This window comes from Lissotriton vulgaris, chromosome 3_1 (genome assembly GCF_964263255.1).
Source record: "Lissotriton vulgaris chromosome 3_1, aLisVul1.2, whole genome shotgun sequence".
NCBI lineage: Eukaryota > Metazoa > Chordata > Amphibia > Caudata > Salamandridae > Lissotriton > Lissotriton vulgaris.
This window is the reverse complement of record NC_141689.1, coordinates 1802825616-1802842182: the sequence shown is the minus strand read 5'-3', so window position 1 is coordinate 1802842182 and position 16567 is coordinate 1802825616. Positions and strand designations below refer to the sequence as shown.

Below are 16567 nucleotides of genomic sequence, written 5' to 3'. Positions count from 1 at the left end.
CCCGTGATTGAGAGGGAGACCGGAGAAGAGGAGAGCCCCGACGCGAAGGCCGAGAGCAGCTGAGCTTGCAGGCGGGACTCCGTGATGGAAGAGGAGCCCCGCGCTGCACAGAAGAAGAAGCCGCCGCCCGGAGGAGCCCCGCCCAGGAGAGCCCCGTGAGTTGAAGGGCTGGGGGGCTCCGCGTGGGCCACTGTTGGTGCCTGCGTAGAGCGGCCCCACTTGGCAGCGGGCCGCTCCAGCACCTGGGGGCATTTTTAAGAAGTTAGAGTCCCCCGTAGGGGACTCCACCGTGAGTGGGACAGAAGAGAGGAGGGGCGCCGGGACACGTTGTCGGTGTCCACCCCTCCAGCAGCGCGAGCTCGTGCCCCTTGTTCGTGGGGGGGCCATGAGAGCTTCAAGGGCGGCCCCGGTTGGCAGCGGGTCGCCCCAGCGCGTGTAGAGCCCCGAGAGGCTCTTTGCCCCTATCGTTGTGTTCAGAGCCATGGAGGCTCTAAGGGGGCAGATTTGTTTTACGGGCCCAGAGAGGCTCGAGGTGCCCTACGTGATTTGAAGAGCCTGTGTGGCTCCAGCATGGCGCAGTTTGCGCCCAAGGGTCAGTGAGGACCCTGTCGCAGTTTATTTTATTGCGATGCCCAGGTGCCCAGCACTTTGTGGGCACCTGCCACGTTTAGGCTTTTTTGTACTTTGGACTGGCGCTGCATGGCAGCGCGCCCTGACATTGGACACAGGGCATCCTTGCCCCAACAAGGCCAGTTGGCCTAGGGACTGCCACAGGTAGTGGCTTATGTAGTGTAGGCGCAATGTGATTTCTATGCTTTTAAATAGTAATTGCCTACTGTGTGTTTTTGCGCTATTGACTTATGTTATGGCACCTCTGAATGTTTATGCATTATGTGTCTTCCTTTCCATGCGCTGCACCTCTGAATGTTTAGTCATCATGTGTCTTCTTGCTCTGCACCCCTGAATGTGATTTTATTGCATCATGTGCCCTATTCTTAACACCTCTGAATGTTTAGTCATCGTGTGTTTCTCCTTATTACTCCTCTGAATGTGTTCATGCATCATGGGTAAGGTGTTCTGGTTTATGCCCCTAAATGTGGTTATTCTTAGGTGGTTGTCTTTTCTACTCCTCTGAATGTAGGTTTATTACATCATGGGTAATGTATCCTTTCTTAGACCCCTAATGCTGTGTGATACTTAGGTGGTTCTTCTTTCTTAGTACAGGTGGTCCTAGTAAGGTCCTGGTTCCTGTTACCAGTGGTTACTGGTGGTTATCTTTGATTATTATTTTATGTTACATTTATTCTTTATTCTAGAAGTGATTTGATATTCTACATTTTATCTAGGAGTTCTATATCTGATTTTGACAGGCGCCCATGTGGCCCTGTCTTGTGTACATAATCCCTGTGAATATTGCCCGTGCCAGTTGGCACAATGTATATGTGTGATTTTATCTGATGTGTTTTTACAATACAAAAGTTATTTTTATAATAACCTTGTGTGGAGTCCCTTCTGTGGTGTGCCTAGTATGTTGTTGCTGTTGTGCGCTGGCGCAAATGCTTTACACATTGCCTCCGAGTTTAGCCTTACTGCTTGTGCCAAGCTACCAAGGGGGTGAGCAGAGGTTATCTTGGCGTGTGACTTCCTTGCCCTGACTAGAATGGTGGTTTCTGCCTGGCTTTGGCGTCAGCCTTAGCCTACCAGAAATAGCCAGTTCTAACAGTATCACTCCCCTGCACACCACAGGCACCGATTCCATGGTATCCAGTTTGTCGATGTGCTGCTCCCCGATGACCTCGACACAGCACTAAAGCGAGAAAAGTTACAACAGTTCCGGAGGGTCAGGCTTGTCTACCCATCAAGTTGGGAGACACCAGGACCTACCAGAGCCACGGCGTACCAATACCCAGGGTACCGGACCCCCAACGGCAAACGCTGAGAAGAAGAATCTACTCCGGACTACCAAAGCTCCTGACACAATCACTGTTTGTGGGAATGATGCCGAGACACCAGAGACCCACTTCTTGAGATCACCTCTGTAGGCTGCTGCTCCGGACCGCGAGCATCTCAAGATACACGACACCCGGCTAACCTGGTTACTCTGCACCAGACCTTACCAGCCGCCGCACCGAACAACCAGCCTTACTCCTGTGGTCCCCAGGCCCCTGCGACCTCCTCCCTCAAAGGAAACCCACCGGACTTACTTGTAAGTCCCTCTGCAGTGCAAGTGCCCCCGTTCGTCTTGATGCAGCAGCTTTCAAGATCTCAGCACCACTGCTCCCGGCCAATCCAATCAACCTACAACGTAAAGGTGACCTACGTAAAAGTATTGTCTGAATTTCTATGCAATATTCTGCCTTTTCCCCATTGTTTCCTGTGGTGCCTAATTGTGCATAGAAGTGATATATTTATCGAACTTTAAAAACTGTGGAAGTATTAATCCTAGAACTGTGTTTATGGTCTTAACATTTTTATCAAAATCAATGCTATTTTTATTAATTGTTCTCTGATTTATTTTTTGAGTTTGTTTCATTTATTGCCACTGGGTTATAACAAATGCTTAACATTTCCCTCAGATAAGACTAACTGCTCGCCCATACTACCACAAAAAGAGAGTTAGTATTATCTACTTTTGCTTCTGCCTACCTTTTGGGGATCTCTCGCACTCTCTGCATAGTGTACTTCATTTTAATACACTGTACAGGGAGGCGATTTCCTACAGTGATTCTGTGGTTGAAAGGTCTGGTGTTGGGTGGTGGTATTCATATTGCCAGACGCAGCAGGGGAATTGGCGCCTGGTGAGCAGGATGGTATGTGTTGCTTGTATTGGCAACAGTTCTTGCCTCCATGAACTCTCAGCAGAGACACACTGGTTGGATCGTGGCTAGTGGTGGGGCTGTGAGGACGCAGCTGAAAGGACTTCACACATCACAGCCATGGGCACGACTACAAACAATAAGCAACAGTAGAAGACAATGACCTCCAGAAATTCACTGATTAACCCATTAATAAGTTTCAGACCAGGAAAAGGGCATTAATATGCTTCCACCATAATGCAAAATAGTATATTCTCTAATCAAAAAACACTCCCCAAGTTGCTGTTCTTTTGCAAAATCTAAACTGCAAGAAGACATAAATTCAGAATGGCATAAGAGGAGGCTAGAAATTAGCCCTTGGCAGTACCCTGTCATTCAGCATATCTTTCATTAAATGCCTCTGCATCTGTCTATCCCACATTTTAGGCATTGTTATGGGAGATGATGCAAAGAGTGAGAGTCCCAACACATGATGAATAGTATGAGGCTCCTTCAAGCTAGGTGGTATAATCAAGCTGCCATTTTAACTCCATTTCCCCACTGAAATATTTTGTGATGTGTTATAGTAGTGTAAAGGTAAGAACAATTACCAAAAACATTTTATTTGTCGGTTACACCAGTGACACAGACAACTGCTGCACATGCTTTAAAGATAAACGCGGGACAATTACACATGTTTCACTTGTCTTTTGAGTTGTCATTGCTGACTGGGCGCATTGCACAGAAAGTCATACATTTAATACAGCACAAAGTTTGCAGATTGATAAGTAACTGAATATAATACTTTTATTTTTTGCAATCCTTCTTTTTTTGGGATATGTTTATGAAGTCTTATCAGTGTTAAGAGGTTCCAGGCCGAAGAGAAAATTATCAAAGTAAATAGAAATGTTGTGTAGCATACTTACCATGAATGTCTGAGAGACTTAGCAGTAGTTTAAATTAAAACATTCACTGTTAATGTTGACTTTAACATGTTATTATTTCATTTTATTTTTAGGTTCTACGTTCTGCAGTAGAATGTGGAATTGAGGTGGACAAATCTGTAACAGATGTAATGAAGGAAAAAAAGATTAATGAACAAAAGGATGCAAGGTGTGTTAAGTGAAGAAAAGATACTTCTTCCTCATGGATATTCCATATGACCATATGATCACATGATTGGTTTAATAATTCATCTGGTATCAGGTGAGGCTCGTGGAACCACACATTATAAGTTGTCTCTAGCTGTAAAACTTTCAGCTACCCAAATGATATCACAGAGACCACGTCTTAGATTGTTTATTTTATAAAAGAGACTCTTTGAAGAATAGTTGCCTCTTCTCATGTTGGACCTAATTCATGAGGTCGAAATAAAAATGCTGACATGTATGGTGTAAATTTCCACCATTCCTGGTATTTACAAAGCATCCCAGGAGTACACTTGGAATCTGTGGTAGATGTAGATTTTCACGAATACACATTCATATGTGCAAATAATTATGCTTACTGAATAAATGATGTTTAAAAATGTATCTGAGTTTGGCTTTTGCTTAATTTCTCCTCAGGATAATATTTTTCCCCATGAAGAAGCCCATTCTACCTGCCTTCACCCACCACTCCTGAAATATGGTAGTGTTATCGTCCCTTCCACACCTTCAATAGGCTTCTAACTTTGACAGGGGAACATTGTGTCCGTTTTAAGGGTGGTCAATTATCTCCAGATGGAATAAGATTATAGGTGTCTACTTATTCATGCAGAGTGCCTTTCTCAGAAGCCACCACATTCCAGCTCATTTTGCAGATACAAAATTTGGCTCATAATTGCACTTTGACAGAATTTAAGTCCATGTACACTAATGCTGTGAATCAGGATGGAAAATTTGCCCTAGCACACAACTATTCTTTCTTATTGAATTGAAAAATAGGTGTGCAAAATCTTTGCGTATTTGCCAGCTTCTTCAGTTATATGAATGCGTAGTTCTTTCCTCAGACAGTATGGAAAAGAAGGACATCAGCACTTTAGCTCCATCCATTTGTGACCCACCTGCTCTTGCCTCCACATTTCTCATTTCTCTGCCTATCCCAAAGAATGAGTACCCTCTCTGCTGGAGAATTATTTTTATCAAGCTACCTTTGTGCAGTCCACCAGGGAGGGTGCTGTACGGAGTTGGGGGTGGAGGGGCAGGTCGGTTCAGGTCTTGATGTAGGAGAAGGAGCGTCCCCACTGTGGCTGTTACGGGAGCGCTGGGGTACGCACAGGTAAGGAGGAGGAGCGCAGGTGTCTTGCAGGGTAATTCCGTTGATGGCTGATGTAGGACGGTCCTTGATTGTGAAGGGCTTTGTAGGTGTGTGTGAGAATCTTGATCTGACATCTCTTCTGAATAGGGAGCCGGTGATGATTTCTGAGGTGGGTGATATTGGTCCGCTTGGGGACATACAGGGTTAGTCTGGCTGCAGCATTCTGTATGGTCGGCAGTCGTCTGAGGAGCTCAGCGGAGATGCCGGCCTAGAGTGTGTTTCGGTAGTCGAAGCAGCTGGTGATGAGGGCCTGAGTGACACAAGGGTGTGGAAGCAGGAGGAGGTGACGGTGTTGATTTGTTGTTTCATGCTCAATTTGGTGTTGAGGGTGATGCCTAGGTTGCCTGTATGGTCTGTCAGTGTGGGTGTTGGTCAGGGTTCTGCTGGCCACAGATGTGGTCCCAAACAAAAGTGTTCTTCCTGAAGATCAGTACTTCTGTCTTGTTGGAGTTTAGTTTGAGGCAAATGCACTCCATCCAGTTGGATATGTTGGTTCATGGCATTGCAAAAGTTGGTTTTGGCGTTTGAGGGGTCCTCGGTGAGCGAGAGGATTAGTTGAGTGTTGTGTGTGTAGAAGACTATGAAACTCCTCCAGATTTCCCACCAACTCTTTCTAATTCCAGGTTTTCAATGTCTTTCAAACTAAGGTTTAAGAGAATCCAATGTCCCACCTACTTTTTTGTGAATGTGTGAACAACCCAACTTGGCAATGTTTTGTGACCGAATTTCAGTTGCAAAACTTTGATACATACTCTAACGAATAGCTACTTAGAAAGGATCCCTTAAACTTACCCTTTCTAAATAGTGAATTTGTTATGCTTTCTAAACCCGTCTTGTGAGTTTGTAACCTGTTACAGAATTACAAAATGGGTTTTATACATTAAAAAAGACAGTAGTGGGGGGAGGAGCCAAGCTCGCGACCGTGATGGCCGCACTGTAGCTCTGCTCCGTCAACCTTCCTGCCTGAAACGCATCTCCTGCACTTCATCCTGCCCCGAGGAGACACACTCGGCAAGAAATGGGAAGGTGAAACACTGCTCGCACTTACCGTCTGTCCCAGGGGCTCCTGTGTGCCGCGGATCTGGAGTTGTGCCCTTGCTTGTTCCGGAGCCTCGGCGGCGTGCAGGCCGGGGACTCGCCTGTGACGGAGTGGGGTGTTGGCGCCGGCCCCCGGTGGAGGAGAGGGGTCGGCTGAAGAGGCCGTTGGGCGGTTGTGCCGGTGGCGACTGACCGGGCCCGGTCTGGCTGCCTGGCCCGCCTCGGATGGGGGTAGACCATGCAGGAGGCTTGTCCCCCCCTCTGTTGCCTTGTTCGGCCATCTTGAAGCCCTTTGCCCGGATTCGGCGGGCGGAGTCCGTGGGACGGTGGCGCCGGCGGCTCCCGTTTTTGGTGGCCCTTCTTTCTGCACCAAGATTGCCATTACTGGGGCTCGAGGGGACTCCAGCGGTGGGCCTTGCTTGAGAGCCCACTCCAGAAGTTGAGGCGCAGAGAGTCACGGCTGCACTTGCAAGATGGCGGCCAGCGCCCTGAGTCCCGGATCTGCTCGGGGCGGCGAACCTGGGTTGCTGAAATACACGATGGCTGAGACTTGTGGGCGTGAGCCCACGATTGGTGATGTCCTTGCCGCCCTATGTTCTTTACGTGCGGCCATGGCCTTCGACGCTGTTGTGCAAGATAGCGGTTCTGCCGCCATGCCTGTTGGACCGTCCCCCATGAACACGGCTCGACTCGTGGTGTGTGCTGCTTTGCCCCCCTCGGCTGCTGCGAAGAGTGCTGCCACCGTGCATTTACAAGACTGTATGTCTGCGGCCCCGAATCTCCAGGAAGTTTTGATTGTGGCGGGCATGGGCGGGGGCCCCACGTCGGGGCCCGTCCATGCCAGTCTGGCTGGGGAGCTCGGCGGATGTTCGATTCGAACTGCTTTGGTGAGGTCCCGCTGCTGCCCTGCGGGGGAGACCTTGCTTCTTTGGGCGGCGGGACCGCCCCCAGACTGTTTGCTGCTCCTGATGTTGCTATTTGAAAGTCTGGTCTGCCGCAGCCATTGCTTGCTTTGCTGTTTGAGACTGGGATCCTCTGGTTTACACCCTTGGCCTGACTTGTTTCGATCCTGTGTACACTCCATGCCGAACTGTTTGCTGCCTACTACTTTATTGCGCATGAAAGCTATGATCAGGAGAGGACAGGGGTGAGACAGACTTGCCTCGGCGGACTACTGGTTAATGGATGGAGATGAGGACTGCCCGCAGCTGTGGCAATATGGCCGATTCCTTTTCCTGTTCCTGATACTTGAGGTTGTGTCGCTCTCGCTTTGATGTGGGTTTCAGTTGTGTTAAGGCGGGGGGTAGGAGCCGAATGTTCGATTGCATATCTCCTCTCCCACTGGTTCCCTTCCCCCCCCCTTTTTCTTTTGTCTGTTGTGTTTCTTTTCTCACTTTCTGATTTTTCTATATTTCGGGTTCAAATTAGGGCGACAGGCACGCTGCTGGGGGGGTAGGCCGTAGCCTTCTGCAGGGGTGCAGGGTGGGGTGGGAGGGATGGGGTCTCTATATTCGTTTTTCTTTTAGTTCTATGGTTCTTTTGTATCCCTTTATCGGGACGCTGTGTCTGCGCGTGTCTTCTATGGAGTGTTAGCTGGTAGTGAAGGGGATGACTTCCCCGCTTCCACGATATTGATTGCACATATATCATGTCTTACACGCCTTGACCCCGATAGCGGGTCTTTCAGTCCTGCGTGCTTTATTCACCGTGGGGCGCGTGCAGAGGCGCTGCGTTCTTTCTTTCCCTCTTTCTAATATTCTTTTTCTACCCCTCCCTTCTTTTTCTCTTTATTTGGGTTAGTATAGTGGATGACTATCTTTACGTTGCTGTTCTGATTCCTCTGATTTGTACCAGCACGCATTCAGGTTGTGACGGGTGTGTGGTGGGCCGCGGTGGGGACTGTTCTGAAGCGGGGCGTCTATAAGTTGATTCCTGTCAATCGCTGCTGTTATTCCCATTTATCAATGCCCCTCTGTATTGATGCTTTAAAAGTAGCCCGCCATGGGAATTCAGATGTCAAAAGTTGCAACTGATCCTGCTATACTTCCTATTATACTATAAAATTAACCTTCTTCAATCCTGCTTCTAGCGGTTATATTCAGCCCTTTAATGTTTGATTGCTTGCCTGTATAACAATGGGCGATTGCCGGGGAACTTCAATGTTGACTCACGTGCGTTCATAATGTGTCGTGGCCGACCTGATTGGTTGTAGGTCCGTATATGTATGCCTCCATTTGCACAATAAAGGTTTTAAAAAAAAAAAAAAAAGACAGTAGTAACTTAAAAACAAATTAGGAAACTGTGAGTGGCATCATGTTTTACAGTTGTCATGTCCATGAAAATGTACAATTTCCCAGATTGTTTCCTTGGAACATAGGTATGCAACATGAGGTCCCTTTTTAGTGTTTGTAACTGGCATTTAAGCAGGGTTACTTTGGAAATCCTGCCAAGTGTTGCATATCACCTATAACCCTTGTGCATTTTTGTGCACTTTCCTGCATATTAGCGAGCAGAGTAATTTATCACACATTTGAGAAATGTTAGGACATGGGTATTAAATGTCTTTACATAATTTATTGCTCATGCATAAGATGTACTTTTACTCACCGCATTCCTTTATGTATTGACTCCCAAGCTATCCCTTCACACCAAATTTCTGCCCTGCACTTCTCATGTTGTTTTCCCTATCCCCGAACTTTTCTCTTGTTGCCTATCTCCATAGCAACTTTCTTTCTCTTGTCATCTGGCAAATTCTGCTCAATCTATTAATTTCCAATGTTAGGAAATGCTTCTTATGTGTAAAACTGCATTACCACACAACTCGATCAAGGCTGTAGACCCAGGCAGCATACTCTCCAGACTTCATGCAAGGAGTAGAAGGAGGCTGTAGAAAGAGACAGAGGATAGAAATAAATATAAGAGATGAAGGTTGGAAGATTCTGATACACTGAAGATAGATGAGAGGAAGAGGCGGAAGGTAAACATTGGCATGGTGAGGTAGAGGAGAAAGGTAAACATTGGCATGGTGAGGTTATGAGAGCTGGAGAGCAGAAAGAGAGAGAATGTAGAGAGATTGAGAGACCAGATAGAGGTGTAAAACCGCTGGAGAGAGGTAGAATAAAATTACAAACTCAAAGACTGATCCAGTGCATCTGTTTTAGCAAGATGACTAGGAGAGAAAGAGCAAGGAGACTAGGAGAGAAAGAGCAATCCAGTTATAAGAGTCAGGTCAATAAGATAAGTGCTGAAGAGAGAGCAAAACCTTTGCAATCAAGATAGGATATGGAGAAAAGGTCAATATAGAGAGTAGCAATAAATAAAGAAAAGAGAATAACTGGAGAGAAGAGGAATAGAAAAAGTGATGCACTGGAGAGGGAAGCAAGGAGAAGAATGAGAAAACCCCTAGAAAGATGAAGTGGAAGTAAATGCAGTACAGTTAGTAGTAGGAGCCACCTTGAAGAGAAGGGAATGAAGAGAAAGTGGAAAAATGGACAGGAGAAGAGTAAACCAGACATGTGCAAGAAAGGAATATTGACAGACATTGGGGAGCTGGAAGAAGTAACATTAAATGGCTTATGATCAGGAAAAATAGAGACACTAGTAAGGTATTGGAAAAATATATAGGGGAGCAGAAGAGAAAGAAGCAGATACCAAAAGAAGAAAGTGTCAGACATTGGAGAGAAGAGGAAGGATTAGAGACAAGTTAAAGAATTAGGCAAGAAGGAGAGACACTGAAGAAAGTGTAAAAAGAGGGATCAAAAGCCATTCGAGTGAGCAGATTAGAGCAAAAGAGAAAACAAAATTAGGGGGAAGACAGTACTGAGTGAATTGAGCAGAAGACTGATATCTAAGAAACAATGGAGAGAATAGAAAGGGAGAAGAAAAACAGTAGAAAATTGGAGTTTAGAGAGCTCAATTGGGGAGAGAAAATAAAAGAAAGAGACAAAAAACAAGCAATGCTGAGAAAGTGGAGCAGGCGAAATGATAGCTTGACAGAGAAGAAAGGGGAAATATATTTTAAGAAATAAGTGGAGAAAAGGGTAATTGATAGGTGAAAGAATGTTGCAAACATCTCCATTCAAAAAATATAGATTTGAAGGGAGCTCCATCTTTCCCATGCCAGTGCACTTATTTGTAAAGGGATGGTCAGGAGGGTTAGATAAAAGGCAAACTATGTAATTAGTAGATGGACCTGCAGACATATCATTTTGTTATGTATACCATATTTGACTTATTTAACCAAACATAATGTATGTAAGCACTTAGAGATTGACTGTTAGGTAAAAAATAACTTTGTTTTGTTTTGCAGGTTCAAACCAAAATTAAAGGTATGCCTTTTGCAGATATCTGGTTATAAAAAACTCTACCTCGATGTTGAAAACCTAAGGAAGCAGCCATATGACTCGCATAACCCAGCGCACGAAGAGCAGTTACTGGAGGTGAATTTTTTCTTTTTTCTGTTTAAGTACTATAATTTTTTTTACTTCCATTCCATCCCATTAATCTTCTTTCTGTTTAGAAGTCAATAAAATCAGTGCTAATTTCTAAGATGCCTTATCCTTGGGTTGTTGGTATTAGTTCCTAGCCATTATAATAGTAGTGCACAGACCAAGAAATGTTTATGGCTGTAACTGGATATTATTTTCAAATGTTTGCAAAACCTCACAGTTGGGTTGCCCTTAGCTAGCAGCACTTAGATGCTTTCCTTGTGGTTCTCTGTACCAATAGTTTTCGGTGTCGCTCGCTTTTTGTTAATTGCTACCAATAACGCTTGGTCCCATTGAAAATGGTATCTTTGTGGACTTGTAAGAGACTCTCAAGTGTTCAACTATTCCTATGGACAAAATGAGGTTCTATTGGAGGTGAATGTAAAGGTCATTTTTATAGGGTCTAGGAGTGTCTTGTGTCCACATACAGACAGGAGGATCAGGGTACCTTGAAGTCCTAAAGTTTACTTTAGTGATTTACATTTTCATTGCAAACTGCCACACCAGCATCTTTGGACAGAAAAAACTCTCTGCTTCGCACCCATTGTCTAGGATCTTTTACAAGTAACATTTCATCCAAGTGCAAGGAGAAAAAGGAACAGATCGGGGAAATGGTAGCAACTTTTCTTACAAGATTTCAGGGTTAGAAAGAGGTGCATTTGCGTTGAAATATGGATAGGGAGGGATTAGAAAAGCATGAGGGCACGCAGGGCTTGCCTGTGATCCAAAATAGCCAGTGCTATCATGCTCCTGCCAGTCCCATTGCCATCCTCATCTACATTTGTGGACAACATCCCAAGACCGTGCTGGACACCTATTGTGTGTGTTGCGGGTGTGGTGTTCCTACCAAAGTACATACCAGCACTATATGGAAGGCCAACAGTTGACTCCCCCACACCACTATACGCACACTTCTGGGCCTAGATGGAGGAACAGCATGAGCGTAGAAGGCAGAAACCCTGGATGGCAGTAGCACTTTGTGACAACCTACTCTCTACTGTTCTGCTGGGCCTTCCCAGCTGCCATTCTGAAAAAACACTGGCCTTGGTGGCTGTGTGGTCTCTGACATACCCACGACTCTGGGCTGTACCCTTGCGTGGTGCGGATGAAAGTGTCGACGGACTATGGCCCCCAGTTGTATAAGCCCTCATGAATGCATTCTTGGATGAGCTACCCTGCTCGCTAGAGGGGCTCAGTGCTTGAGACGAGCCAAAACACCCGTGTGATTGCACTGGCACTCCGAGCAGTGAGTTTATTTCCCCAATTCCCTGCCCTAGATGTGTCCGAGCAAATGACATTGCCTGCTGTGAACACGCTTCACAATCTCCCACTGAGGTCATGAATGACCTGATGGTGCAAGACTGCAGGGTTGCGAGTCTGAAGGTTAGACTTCACTACTCCACCCTACTGCAACCTCCTCTGTTCGGAAGTATTGCACAACCTAGCTTGAATGTAAGGCATGGACTACCCTTGACACCCATGTGATCACACTGTGCTCTCCTCAAGTGGAGTATCAGTGTGGGAGTTGCTATGGAAAACACATAATGTTCCCTGTAGGCAGGTGCATCACTGTGAGACTGAATTACTTTCATGAAACCTAATTGGTCACAATCCATGGGAAAAATAGAGAGCACCATGTACCAGAAGACCTGGAGAAATTCTTGCAGAGTCAAGGCATGGAGGCCCAGCCCTCATTCCTTATGCAAACGGCCCCATAGGGCACAGTGAGATTGACACAGAACCTACTGCTGACATAGGCAGACTGGAATATGTTGTGAAATGCTGGACTGCTAACACCACCTCTCAAATTGGTCTTTGAACAGCATAAGTCCCTCAGAAACTCTGATAAGATCTCCACACAAACCCTGGCCCTTCAAAAGAGGTGTTGGTCTCTATACCCAGAGGACTCGGATAGCCACTCTGTATGTGCAGGGAATTCTGACTAGGCAGTACTGTTGCCTTGTGGATGTGTCCCTGGTGGGGTCTCTCATCCTCTCCCTCACTGTCAACAGTCTTTTGTACAGCTTTCATTTTCTTAGGTTTCTTTCACTGCCCCATATTGTACTAAAGTCTGGACAAATGTGGTGGGCCATTACATTTATTTTTGTTACAGATATTTGTGCAAGGGGCAGTAGTGATTCTTGGGTTCTGTTTATGCCCTCATGGTTATTCTTCCACTTTCTTTGTCTCTAATCCTCTTTCACTGGCCTCATGGGCCATGTTCAGTTTTCCGCATGTCTGTGTGAGCACACATATCTGAAAGAAACAGTTAGTTATAGATTTCTTACCTTAGAATTACGCCCAGGCGTCAGACTGGATCTGGTAAGTTTTTTTGTCAGCAGTACCCCTGGGTGTTGGAAGGTGGCATTGGTCGACTCCGCGTCCATTGTTGGCATCGTGGTCGCCAGAATGACGTTGCAGTAGCTACATAGTTGCTGCCCTCGCACGCTGACGTCCGTTCTTTCTTTTTCCGCGCCAGCAAGCGCAGATCCGGAGAGAGCGGTAACCCCAGTCACTTTTTGATTGACTTTTTTGCGAATTTTGTCGACTTAGTTTTTGAGTCTTAACTCACTCCTGGTGCACCAGGGATGCGTACATGCATGCTGTTCCTGTACCCGACTGGTGACGGATCAGCACCGCCTGTGCCTCTACTGCCTGGAGCGCGACCATGCCCTAAGTTGTGCTCCGACTGCCGAACCATGGCCTGAAGTCTTTACGGGAGCGGTCCCGAAAGCTCCTCGAGGCCCGGCAGTCTGCTCCACGTCTCTCTAGGTACTGGTCGTGTGGGAGGTCGAGGGACTGATTGCGGAGTCATCACCACTCCTCTTCTAAGTCTTCGCACTCAGGTTAGGTAAGTTGAAGCACAAGAAGTTGAAGAAGCATCTTCGCTCTTCGACTTTCCCTCGTCCATCGGCAGATGCAACTAAGGGTGCGGTGGTGCCACTCCCACGGCTCCGCATGCTGAACCTTCAGGGTCAACTCCGGCCTTCACTCCCTTCCCGGGACCAGGAACGACCCCTGCCCAGCTTCGTCAATTTTACGATGCACGCCATCTTTGGGCAGCCCGACTCCGCCGGCGCTACTTCGGGCCCAGCAGACTCGGCTGGGGGCCCTAGGCCTTCGACGCCGGCAGCTTTGGCCTCTGGACCGCAGGGTCCCCTTGGATCCAGGCCTGGATCCGGATCGGCGCCGGTCGACCTCGTTACTCCTCCACCGGCGCCAATTCCACCGGCACCAAGTCCGCAGCTGATGCCGGTTGGACCCCCAGCCGGCGTCGACCCGGCTTCCGCGCCTATGTGGACACGGAGCCGGACCGGCGTCGATGGGTACTTTTGTCCCTGTGTTCCACCCTGGCCATTTTCAACCAGATTGGCAGCCAGAAGACTGGTAGGGGTCTGCTGACCCTTTAACAGACCACTTAGATTACGATACTGACTGGAGAGAAGAACTGGGGGATGCCAGTGTCTGGCTACTTCCCCAGACCTAGGCATGTTGTCTCCTCCTACCCCGGCTATGGAGGAAGGGGCGCATAAGCAGTGGTATTGCGTAGGGCGGGTGAGGCTCTCCACCTCAAGCTACCTATGGTGGTAGTCAGGATAAACCTCCTGACTGAGGTCCTTCAACCGGCAGCGAGCTCTTCGTAGCCTCTGCTGCCATTTAATAAAACCCTCACGGACATCCTTTTGGGCACTTGGTCTGGGCCCAACACAGGGGATCCTGTGGACAGGAAGATTGCCCGACGCCACTGCCCTGCCCCGGGCGACAACACTTTCCTCCCCTAACACCCCACCCCTGAGAACTTGGTGGTCCAAGCCTCCACGTCCATAGGCGCATTCCCTACCGCTCCACCTGAGAGGGAATCCAAAAAGCTGGACCAACTTGGGAAGATGTTTTCTTCCTCCAGCTTGGGACTGCGGTCGGTAAACACTGCATGTCTGTTGGGCGGTTATTCCCACTCTGTGTGGGATACGGTGGCGCAGGTGCTGCATCAGTGCCCGGAGGAGGCCCAGGCCGTACTCTCCTGTGCAGTTGCTGAAGGAAGAGACGCGGTGAAGTTTACCATCCACTGTGGCCTGGATACCACGACGCACTTGGCAGGATGATTTCCATGTCAGTAGCCCCTTGATGCTATGCCTCGTTGCGTTCAACTGGTTTTTCCGTGGATGTCCAATCCACCCTTATGGACATGACTTTTGATGGCCGTCGCCTTTTCGGCGACAAGCAGATGGCGCGTTAGAGCGATTTAAGGACTTTCTGGCTACGTCCAGGTCCTTAGGCCTCTCCACCACCCGCCCTGCACAGTCTGCCTTTCGCCTCTTTTGTGGCTACGGAATGGGTGCCCAACTACGTCCCGCCCAGAGCCACAGGTCGGCGCAGGCTGTTCAGCCCCAGTGCGGCCTGGGACGTGGGCACCACCGGCGTGGTTCTGTGGGCCAGCGGGCAGGCCATTCCACCACAGCTCCCACTGCAGAAGCCTCCAAACCCTCCTAGTCCGACCTTCCAGGGCCACCAAACGCCATCACCTCCCCCACTGGCGCCCCATCACGGAGTTTGTGGTTGCTATTCCCACTACTTTCTGTTGCCCAAGAAGGACAAAGGCCTGCGTCCTATCTTGGATCGAAGGACAAAGGCCTGTGTCCTATCTTGGATCTCAGGGACGTCAACCGAAGTTCAAATTGTTGTTGCTCGCTCAGGTCTTGTCTGCCCTCAACCCTGGCCCTCGACCCTGACCCTGGAGACTGGATGGAAGCATTGGACTTGCAGGACGCTTGCTTTCATATTCCTGTCCTGCCAGCCCACCGGAAATACCACCAGTTCACGGTAGGCCACAAGCACTTTCAGTTTACCGTGATCCCCTTAGGCCTTACCAGCGCACCACGGGTGTTCAAGAAAAAGATGGCGAGCACGGCTACATGATGTAACATTCTTGAAAGTTATGCATACACATGTTTTGTGATTTTTTTTCTGGCATTTGCAATCAATATAAAAATATTTAAAACAAAAGGAAGTGATGGCAGTGGTCGCAGCTCATCTGCGCAGATCAGGGGTTCCAGTCTTCCCCGATATTGACAACTGGCTGTTGAAGGCGGGCTCGCCCCTGGATGTCGTCTCCCACCTCCAGGCTACAGCCGACCTCTATCATTCACTTGCAGTCTCCATCAACGTGCTGAAATCACACCTGACCCCCTCTCAGAAGCTCTTCTTCATCGAAGCGGTTCTGGACACGACGCAGTTTCGGGTTTATCCTCTCGAACAGCGAGCCAGGGGTATTCGGGCTATGATTCCGATCTTTCAGCCTCTATTCCAGGTTTCGGTCAGGATGACCCTGAGGCTGCTGGGCCTCATGGCCTCCTGTATCCTGCTGGTCGATCATGCCAGGTGGCATATGCGGGCTCTGCAGAGGGACCTGAAGTTCCAGTGGGCGCAGCATCAGGGGAATCTGTCCTATTGCGTCCAGATCTCGGAGGGCACTGCACGACAATTGCAGTGGAGGCTAAAGAACCAGGATTGGATCAACGGCAGATCCCTCTCTCTTCCCCAACCAGAACACAGTGATGACAGACGCATCCCTTCTGGAATGGGGCAGCCACATGGGGGAGGCGGAGATCACTGCCATGTGGTACTGCAACAAACTGGGCGGGGTGGGGTAGTGGACCCAATGTCAAGAGGCCATCCACCTCTGAACATGGCTGGAACATCAGGGCATATCCCTGGTGGTTCAACACCTGGCAGGTTCACTGAACGCCAGGGCAGATGAACTCTGCCGCAGGTGCCTGATGAATCACGAATGGTGTATTCACTCGGAGGTGGTGCAAGGTCTCTTTCAACAGTGGGGAGAGCCTTGGTTAGATCTATTTGCCACTGAAGAGAACGCGTAAGGTCACTAATTCTGCGCGTTGGAATTTCCAAGGCGGCACTCGCTAGGCGACGCTTTTAGTTGCAAGTGGA

At 48.2% G+C, this 16567-nt stretch overlaps 1 protein-coding gene across 1 annotated transcript in view; it reads left to right on the top strand.

Annotated features, from left to right (window-relative positions):
• Nucleotides 1–16567, top strand: part of ELMOD2 (ELMO domain containing 2) — a 173071-nt gene that overhangs the window by 86662 nt on the left and 69842 nt on the right. The window contains exons 4-5 of the mRNA XM_086962234.1: nucleotides 3814–3908; nucleotides 10441–10570. Of these exons, the coding sequence (XP_086818360.1) occupies nucleotides 3814–3908; nucleotides 10441–10570 (225 nt within the window). The remainder of the gene's footprint in view (nucleotides 1–3813; nucleotides 3909–10440; nucleotides 10571–16567) is intronic.